Raw genomic sequence first — 10002 nt, 5'->3', positions numbered from 1 at the left:
ATCCCATGTGCTGCATCTAAGACATGACACAGCCAAAGAAGGAAAGAAATGAAACTGCATTTAGCTGGAACCCTATGTAAATATTCTGCGTTTGTTGTTCAAAACCCATCTTAGCAAAACAAACAAACAAAACCAGTTAGTTGAACAAGTTTCAATCCCTTGGAATGACTAAGAGAAAAAGATGGCAAGGAACATGAAGAGAAACCAAAAAAGCAGCTTCTCAGGGTGTGAACTGGCATGAAATTTGTGTTCAAGCAAAGCTCTAACATGAGATTTCACCAGAGTTTCTGAGGAGATCAAATGACATCTAGAAAACATACTTCATTTGGAGTTTGACCTGAATAACACCCAAAGACAACTTCACAGTTTCTCTCACCTTCCCAACAAAAGGAGGGGACTGAACTCTGGTAATGAACCGACTAAGGAGGTACCACTACCAGATCCTAAAAACAAGTGAAGGGACATACTTTACCCTTGTGACAGCATTCAGGCGCCATCTGCAGTTCTCAGCTAAGACTGCAGTAAACCTAGACCTCCTGCTAGCTTGTTAGGACCACCCACTGTTAAAGAAAAAAGAAAACAAAGAAAGAAAGAAATAAACTCCACCCAGGGAGTCCTCAAAAGCCTCCTAGGTCCTAGAGTAGATGCAAACACAGCTTGAAGACACAGAGCCTAGGAAAAGACCCAAGGGCCTTAGTTGGCTATAAGCTCCATGAGCAAACCACCCCCTCAAAAAACAAGCTAAGAAATTCTTGGACTGCTTGATTTAAAGGATGATATATTGTCCAGACCTTGAGAACTTAATAGCTCCACAGTACCCTGTTCTGTCTGAACACATCTGAGAATTGCATTTAGTTCTGGGCACCACAATTTAAGAGCAATATTGACAACAGTCATAAAAATGTTCATACCCTTTGACCCAGTAATCCCACGCATGGGAATTTATTCTGAAATAATTCAAGAGAATAGATGAATTAGAAGCATGAAAATATCGATGCAGCATTATTTATAACAACAAATATATATATATGTGGGTGTGTGTGTATATATGTGTGTATATATAGCTTAAATGTCTCCCAAGAAGGTAATACTATACAGCATTACAGTATAATTATGTTATCTGAAAAAAATTTAAAATATATAATAATAATGCATACTACAACATGGATGAATCCTGAAAATATTATGCTAAGTGAAAGAAGCCAGACAGAAAAGGAGACATTTATGATTCCATTTATATAAAATGTCTAGAATAGAAAAATCTATAGAGACAGAAAGTAGATTCATAGTTGCCAGGGGATGGGGGTGAAGAGAGAATGGAGAATGATTGCTAATAGGTATGGGGTTTCTTTTTGGGGTGGTAAAAATGTTCTGCAATTAGTGTTGATGGTTGTACAACCTCATGAATATACTAAAAACCACTTAACTTTTTACTTTCAAAGGGTAAATTTTATGTTATGTGAATTATATCTCAGTAAGATATATATATATGTATATATATATGAAGTCTTCCTAGTAATATATATAAATGCTTATGATGCTTATGATTCAGGGAGGAGAAAAAACTATAAAATTATATTCCTGATATGATATGTACATTTATGGATGAGGACTAAAAGACGTCATGAATAAATGAAAACTGACAGTTCGATACAGGTGAATTTTTGATTGGGGGTGGCCATTATATTGCTCTTTGAGCAATTAAATATTTTATTTTCTTCCCAAGACAGTGTCCACAAGAGGGCAGAGAGATGAAAAACCAAACCATTTCTCACGAGCCTTAGCCGAACAGTTAGAAACCCAGAATCCAGTGTGGAAAGCAATCTTAAAGGTCATCTAAGTCCAATTTCCTCACCTTACAAGGAAAAAACTGAGGCCCAGAGTGGTAAAGTGGCTCATCCGAAGTCAGCAGGCTGTTCATGCAAGAGGCAGAAGCAAAACCCCACCTTGTCACTTCTCCACCCGTCCTCTTTCTACCAAATTACAGTGCTTCCTTAAACAAGGCAATGTTTAACCTAGAAAAGGAAAGCTTTAGAAGGATATGAGGTGAAGGGCAGGTTCTTATCAAGAATGGGTTTTTTGTTGGTTTTGTTCTTTGCAGCAGGAAGTGGCAGACCTAGGGAATTCCCTGGCGGTCCAGTGGTTAGGACTCGGCACTTTTCACTGCCACGGGCCCTGGTTCGATCCCTTGTCGGGGAACTAAGATTCAGTAAGTGGCGTGGCCCAGCCAAAATAATAATAATAATAATAAGAGAGAGAGATGGCAGATCTAGAAAGAAATTTCAGGGAAGCAAATTTCAGTCCAATAAAAGAACAACAATTAAGGATGTCCAAAAGGTGGGACAGGTAGGGGATTTCCAATTAAATCAAAAGCCAGAATTGGTCATCTCTGAGGCAAGCTATTCTCAAGATCCTGCTATGGATAGGTACTTGGGGTAGAGGCCTTCTCAGTTCCCTTCCAACTCTTTAAAGGGTCTATACACTTGTTATTCATGGGAGTGGGAGAGCACAGCATCATTGGATTTCATTACATCAACCCAGGTAGAGAATAAGGAAGACCTCTCACTTGCTAATATCTTAGTTAGTTTTTAAAAAATAATTATTTTATAGTGAATTTCTGCTTTCAGCTGATTTTCACTATGTCAGGTCCTTTAGGAAGCACATTCCCAGAAAAGTCTTAGTGATTATAATATTCTAGGGTTGGTGGCAAAGCAGAATTTCCTTCCAGAAGTTCTAAATTCATATGATTTGTGCCATTTCTTTCTTCTCAAAAAATGGCTGGGCTACACCACTGGCTATTAGATACATGAACATCTAGATGTCCTCTGGGGGTGGGTAGGTAGCCTAATCCTGGGAAGCACTCAATTTCAGTACCTGCTCACAGGCCAGGACAAGAGGGAAGATGAAATCCAAAGATGGTTTAATCAAACAGTCTTTCCTACTAAGAGGTAAACATTCTTTAACCTCTTTCTCACTTCTTACCTAGTAACGCAGCCCACACCCACAAACTCTCTCCTATAGAAAGCTTCATACCAATCCACACTGAAGTGGCCAATGGGGGTAAGAGTTGGGCAGCAGACCTATGCTGCAGCATTTCATAAACTATAAATACCTCTGCTTTTCTTCATAGAAGGACTGAGACTCCGGATGTCAGGGAACAGCCTCCCTAATTGAAATGAATCTGTCATAGGATGACAAGAATTCTGCAAGGAGAATCTGCAGGTAAAAAGGGCCATCTTACAAGCAGTTCCCCATCTCCTTCCCATTAAATTCATCTTACCCTCAGAGTTTTCACATTCTGAGGCCTTTGGCTATAATCACTGGCCCAGAGGAGCTCCGCCCCATTTTAAAATGATAGTCCGAGAATGACCAAACCCAAACCACTTCCCTGGTTCCCCATAAACAGCTAAGAAAGGCTGGAAATTTCTTTTTTTTTTTTTTTTTGCTGCACCGTGAGGCATTTGGGATCTTAGCTCCCCGACCAGGATCGAACTGTGCCCCCTGCAGTGGAAGCGCAGAGTCTTAACCACTGGACCACCATGGAAGTACTGGAATGTTCTTAATTATAAAACAAGAGAGTCTAGAGAAGGGGATGGGAGCACTTGTAACCCTACCATCACAATACAATCCATCATTCCTATTTATTTCTTTCTAACCATTATTTGCAAGCATTCATACACAGATTTACAGGAAGCCAAGAGGAACTTTTTTTAATACAAAATATACTAATACACTCTAGGAAAATTCATCCTTACAGGTAGAACCTTCATTCTATACCAGTAACTCACTAGACACTCAAGCACGATTTCCTTACATAGGCTGAAAAGGGTTTGAAAGGGAACTACTAGTTATATGTGCTTACTCTACATGTGCTAGCTTCTATATTACAGCAACTCTTTAAAAGTTCGTACTATTATCTCAATTTTAGAGGAAACTAAGATCACAGAGCTAAAAAATCATGGAACCAGATTCAAATCCTAATCCTAATCCTCCTGACTCTAAAACCCAAGCTTAAAGAGACCATCCATAGACTGGGGGAAAATATCTCCAACACATACGATGAAGGGCTAAGGTTCCTAACAAGCAACGATACCAAGAAAATAGATTTCACAGAGACAAACAGGAACACAATTTAAAAAAAAAAAAACGGTAGATGAAATTATCAGGCAATTCACTGAAGAGGAAATGCAAGGGCCCAATAAACATTTGAAAAGATGCTGAACTTTACTAGGAGTCAGGGAAAGGCAAACTGAAGTCATCAGATACTATTTCTCACCCATCATGTTGGCCAAAAATTAAAAGAAAGATAACAGTCCATATCGGTTACAAAGAAAGGGCCACTTGTACTGCTGGTGGAAGTGTAGATTGTTTACAGTCTTTTCCAAAAGTAACCTGATACAGTATCAATCAAAATTTAAAGCATACATTCTGTTTAACCCTGCATTATCACTTATTGGAATCTAGCCTTATAAAAACAAAAAGCACCAATACACATATTTAAAGATATTTATTGTAGCATTGCTCATGTTGGAAAAATAGAAACTGCTCATCAGTAGTTCCCGTTTGAATAAATTAAAATATATTTTTATAACAAAAACTCATAAGAAAATTTGAGAACAGTAAAATAATTTTCCAAATCAAGTAAAACCTCAATCACTCTTTTGTCTCTTTTTCCTTATAGACTATTTTTAATACATTTACATTTTGCAGATGTAGTACTACATATCATGTTAATAAATTATTAATTAATAGCTTATGAAAATGTCTCATTAAAATTTTGTAGTACTACATTTTGCAGATGTAGTACTACATATCATGTTAATAAATTACTAATTAATAGACTATGAAAATGCCACATGATAATTTGACAAATTATGTTCTTCAAAGGAAATATATATCAATTTCTGACAACTTTAAAAAGGCGTGACATTTTAAATTAACTATACTTCAATCTAAAAATACTGACAAAAAACCAAAAATAACTTGATATGATGAAACATTTGAGTAAATTAATAGTAAAAAAAAAAAAAAGTGTGAAAGTTAATTTGGTCTTTTTTTTTTTTTTGGCTGCGCCGGGATTGCGGCATGTAGGATCTAGCTCCCTGACCAGGGATCAAACCAAGGCCCCCTGCATCGGGAGAGCGGAGTATTAATCACTGGACCTCCAGGGAAGTCCCTAATTTGGTCTTAAAATCATGGTATATAAATTCATTGGCAAATTTTTTTAATATATAGATGCAAAAAAAAAAACACATCTACAAATTTCATTCCTCTCAATTGATCTGACCATTTTTTTTAATCAGTAGGGAAAACTAGTCAAAATAATTTTACTTTTTAAGAATACATATACCGGGGCTTCCCTGGTGGCCCAGTGGTTAAGAATCCGCCTGCCAATGCAGGGGACACGGGTTCGAGCCCTGGTCTGGGGAGATCCCACCTGCCGCGGAGCAACTAAGCCCGTGCGCCACCGCTACTGAGCCTGCGCTCTAGAGCCTGTGAACCACAACTACTAAGCCGCGTGCCACAACTAATGAAGCCCGCGCGCCTAGAGTGCATGCTCCCGAACAAGAGAAGCCACCACAATGAGAAGCCTGCGCACCACAACGAAGAGTAGACCCCGCTCGCCACAACTAGAGAAAGCCCACGCACAGCAACGAAGACCCAACGCAGCCAAAAATAAACAAATAAAATAAATTAAAAAAAGAATACATATACCACTCAGAGTTAACTTCCAGAAAAAAAGAAAAGAAAAAGACTGAGGGTTGTACACACAAATAAAGAAAAGCAAGAAACCTGGAGTAAGTGTACATAATTTTAACATCGCGTTCCTGGTCTCCAGTCTTCCTCTGCAAACTGAGGCATCCTGGGCTGTTCCTTCCACACTTGGGAATTAAATAAGGCCCCCTTGAGATGCTCAAGTTATTGGTTCCCTAGGGTTTCCCCAAAGTCCCCATAAAGGCATATGAGATACAAAATCATGAATTTTCCCATGAGTCCCCATAAAACAGCGTCATCTGTTCCTTCTGCAATTTTCTAATGCATTCTATTTACACCTCTTAGGACACAGTTCAGAACACTGAATGAGGCAGACTTTGATATCTGTACCTGTGTTATTATCCCCCACTGGACTGTAAACAACTAGGGAGCAAGGTGTGTAGCTCAGAATCAAATCCCAAGTTTCAGGAAGACCTGACAATTCAGCCAGTCTAACCACCCGTGTAAAGTTTGAGGGCTCTCCACAATACACCAAGCAGAAGAGTCTGTGATAGGGGGATTACACCCTACCCCCCTACCCCACAGCAGCTTGTTCCTTCTTGGGAAAAGTATAGCTCCTAGAAAGTTCTCCTATAAATGGAATTAAAATATTTTTCTGAAATTTTGAAACTTAACCCCAGTCTTACCCCTTGGTAGCCCACAGAATAGATCAAATCCCCCTTGTCACAGGACACCTTGTGAAATATTGGAACCCTTATATTTTTCTTCAATCACCTAACTCAGTGCTTTGCACATTAAAAAAAAAAAAAATTGTTAAGTAAACTTCCTCCATCATCCTTCAATGCACCAGGGGTGAAATAATGTGGTATAGACTCTAAAAGATATTTTATTGGTTTTATAATATGTCTTTCATTGCATTATCTCATTTTAAGAAAATATAATCAGTAATATGATAGCCTAGAATTCAGAAATTCAAAACATAAATACATTCTTCTACCACAAAAGCTTTCTCACCCCTTTAAGATTTTCTCATCTCCACTGCAAGTGACAGTTTCTTTAACACTGTTGGGATACCTCATGTGGGCAAAGCTGGGCTGGGACAAGCTGCCCAGCTGTGCCAGGAAGAGTCCATCCTCAAAGGGAAGTTTCTTCTCACCCGCAGGATCCCCTTGGCTTCCTGGGCTGACTCAGGACTTCATACGCAGCCTGGATCTCCAGAAAGTGCCTCTGAGCTTCCTCCGCCTGGTGCCAATTGTGGTCTTCACTAGCTCCAGGTATCTGCAATGTATTTCTTCATTTGTTGCCCCCTCTGAGAGACCCAAAACCTTAGGGAGACACAAGCTAACACATTAGAACCTCATAAGTTGTCAGGGCTCCTGAGCCTCTCCTTGCTCCCTTCCTAAATCAGGCTGGAATTGGCTTCCACTTGCTGGTGGGAAAGGCACAGAGCCTCAGATTAGAATTCCAGCCTTTTGAAACATGCACAACCTCTGGATCTCATGGCAAGAACCAGGATTTGCTTTTAATCACAGATGCTCATATTCCAACCTGGAACTTGGCATCCCTGACAAGATCTCCTCCTTGCAAGAGAAATAAGCATATATGTCCACCAAAGACATGTACAAGAATGTTTGTAACAGCTTTATTCAGAGTAGCCCCAAACTGGAAACCACCCAAATGTTCATTGACAAAAGTGGATAGATAAACTGTGGTATATTCATACAATGGGATACTATACAACAATGAAAACAAACAGTTTATAATCCCATGCAACAGTATGAATAAATCTCACAAACATAATGTTGAATGAAAGAACTCAGACACAAAAGAGTACACACTGAATGATTCCATTTATATGAAGCCCAAGAATAGACAAAACTAATCTATGGTAATACAAGTCAGAATAGAGGTTTTTTCCCAGGAAAGGAGTATAGATTGGGAAGGGGTATGAGGGAACCTTCTTAGTGCTAGAAATATTCCATACCTTCATTGGAGTGGTGGTTACCTAGGTATCTATATAAAATTATTGTACTCTATATATGTTATACCTCAATAAAAAGTAAATAATATACATGTATCTTTCCCCACTCCCTATTAGAGCCTCTGAACCTTCACCCATTGCACACAGAAGCCCAAAGAAGCCAGGACACCCTTCTGGGGGCTGACCCAGCAGACATGAAAACAGTACTTCCACATTAGGGGTACCAGCTCCAATAAGGCTTAGCCTAGGGCTTCCCTGGTGGCACAGTGGTTAAGAATCCACCTGCCAATGCAGGGGACACGGGTTTGAGCCCTGGTCTGGGAAGATCCCACATGCCGTGGAGCAACTAAGCCCGGGTGCTACAACTACTGAAGCCCGCGAGCCTAGAGCCCCTGCTCCACAACAAGAGAAGCCACTGCAATGAGAAGCCCGTGCACCGCAACGAAGAGTAGCCCCCGCTCACCGCAACTAAAGAAAACTGTGACCAAACTCATAGAGCTTTTACCACTCTTGGAAGTAGCCGCTGCTGAAGCCATGATCTCCCACCAGCAGCTTCTAGACCCAGCAAGGCAGAAGGAGGACAGACTCCATCAGGAGCCCAAGGAGGGGGAAGAAGCTGAACCAACTGAAGAAGGAGCCGAGGGCCTCTGCCACATAGCTAAGGGTGGCCGCTGTGTTGCAGAGGGCACTGTACGCTAGCGGGCATGTGAAAGCAAGGTAAGCCAAGCCCAAGCAGTAGAGCCTCACACTGAGCGTCTCTGACCCAACTGAAGCTTTGTAGAGGCGATGTTTCTGGGCTGTGATGCCAGCAGCCAAGATGATGGGCAGGATGGCTATGGGGCGGCCATAGAAAATAGGGGAAGTAAGAAATGCTGCTCCTAGAGTGTTCTTAAAGTCTGAGGTCTGGTTACCAACAGCAGCCATCAGCAAAACCCCTAAGCCAACTGCCAGTGGGAGGCCCACAATATAGAAGCTGCCCATGAAGGAGAGGCTAATGAGAGCCACAAGGCCAAAATAAATGCCCACTATCATCTGGGCAGCAAAGTGAATGGGACTCAAAGGGTGTGTCCCCCCTCCTGAGCTCTGCCTCTGCCCCTGGGGTCTGTTGGCCTGAGCAACAAAGCTTGGGAGCTTCCAGAATTCCCAGAGCCAGCCTAGGCCACCCCCCCACCCCACCCCCCAGGGTAAGCATTCAGAGCAGTGCATGGCTGTCCCGCCCCAGGTACAGGTGATGGAGCCCCGCAAGGCCCCCTACAGCCCAGAGGGCATAGGTCATCAGGAGCCCCTTGGCCATCCTCTAGGAAAAGGGTTTCAGAACAAGTCCAGTGGCACCTGCCATTGCTCAGAATGCCAAAATCTGGGATCATCTGTGAGAATCATGGCAGTCACGGCCCCAGAGTTATCCTTAGACCCTAAGACATGGAAAAAAGCAGTCATAAGATTATATCCAGGTCCCCACACAGTAACCATTTCTCCTTCCAATATTAGTCAAGTCCAGATCTTCCTGAGTGTCCCTGAAATTGTGGTTCTCCCATACCCTTAAGTCTAGCACCTCATCTCTGTTTTTTACAACCACAGTGACTCCGAATTTAGGGGAGAAGAATGTTTGAAATGCTTTCAGTTGAGTAACTGAGAACTCAGCACATGGACAAAAAAAAGCAGAAGCTTAAATTTCAGACCTCCCCTCAGACCACTGACCTCCTGGAATGACTCGTGGGGTTGGGGGGGAGAGGTGGAATGAATCGGAGTGAATACAATGTCCCCAAAAGTTCCCACACATTTTTAAAGTCCCCTGCCACACAGCCCGCTCCACCGGGCCCCAGCTCTGAGTGTGGCCGCCCTCAAGACACTTGGTGGAGATTTCAGCCCCTCTCCAGCCTCCCATCTGTCCAGACCAGGACATCTTCCCACAAGTCAACCTTGAAAGAAGTCCTGAGTTCCCTCCAGCTCTGAAAAACTACATTTTGACCTAGACCCTGGCACCCCGCAATTCAACCACCTCCTTCCAGGGCAAACTTGTCAAGTCTCTCCACAGGGGCCCGATGAATCCCCAGAATATCAAACCAGATGTAAAGTGCCCCTGCTGGTCTCTCGCCTCTACACAGAGAGGGCCTCCTGACCACCAGCCAGTACCCGCTAGTCCCAGGGAGAGCAGCGGTACCTGGGCACCTCGGCTCCCAGACCCCATCAGATCAGTCATTTCCTTTGACCACAGAGTCAAAATGGCCCCTCTCTTTCCGCTCCCACGTCCATCCAAATGGACTTTGTCTTTCTGTGTTTGCTGTGTCACGGAAGTCCGGCCGTCC

The 10002-nt window shown here is 42.2% G+C and overlaps 1 protein-coding gene across 1 annotated transcript; it reads right to left on the bottom strand.

The window, feature by feature from the left end:
- Nucleotides 1–6627: 6627 nt before the first annotated feature.
- On the bottom strand, nt 6628–8990 carry DNAJC22 (DnaJ heat shock protein family (Hsp40) member C22). Its single transcript, XM_036866929.1, is given in 4 exon segments — nt 6628–6977; nt 6980–7056; nt 8160–8872; nt 8874–8990. Coding segments are annotated over 4 exon segments (1017 nt in total). The 3' UTR covers nt 6628–6867.
- Nucleotides 8991–10002: the final 1012 nt, after the last annotated feature.

Source organism: Balaenoptera musculus, chromosome 10 (genome assembly GCF_009873245.2).
Source record: "Balaenoptera musculus isolate JJ_BM4_2016_0621 chromosome 10, mBalMus1.pri.v3, whole genome shotgun sequence".
In the NCBI taxonomy this organism is placed as follows: Eukaryota; Metazoa; Chordata; class Mammalia; order Artiodactyla; family Balaenopteridae; genus Balaenoptera; species Balaenoptera musculus.
Note: the sequence above shows the minus strand (reverse complement) of the source record. Positions and strands in the feature narration are given on the sequence as shown.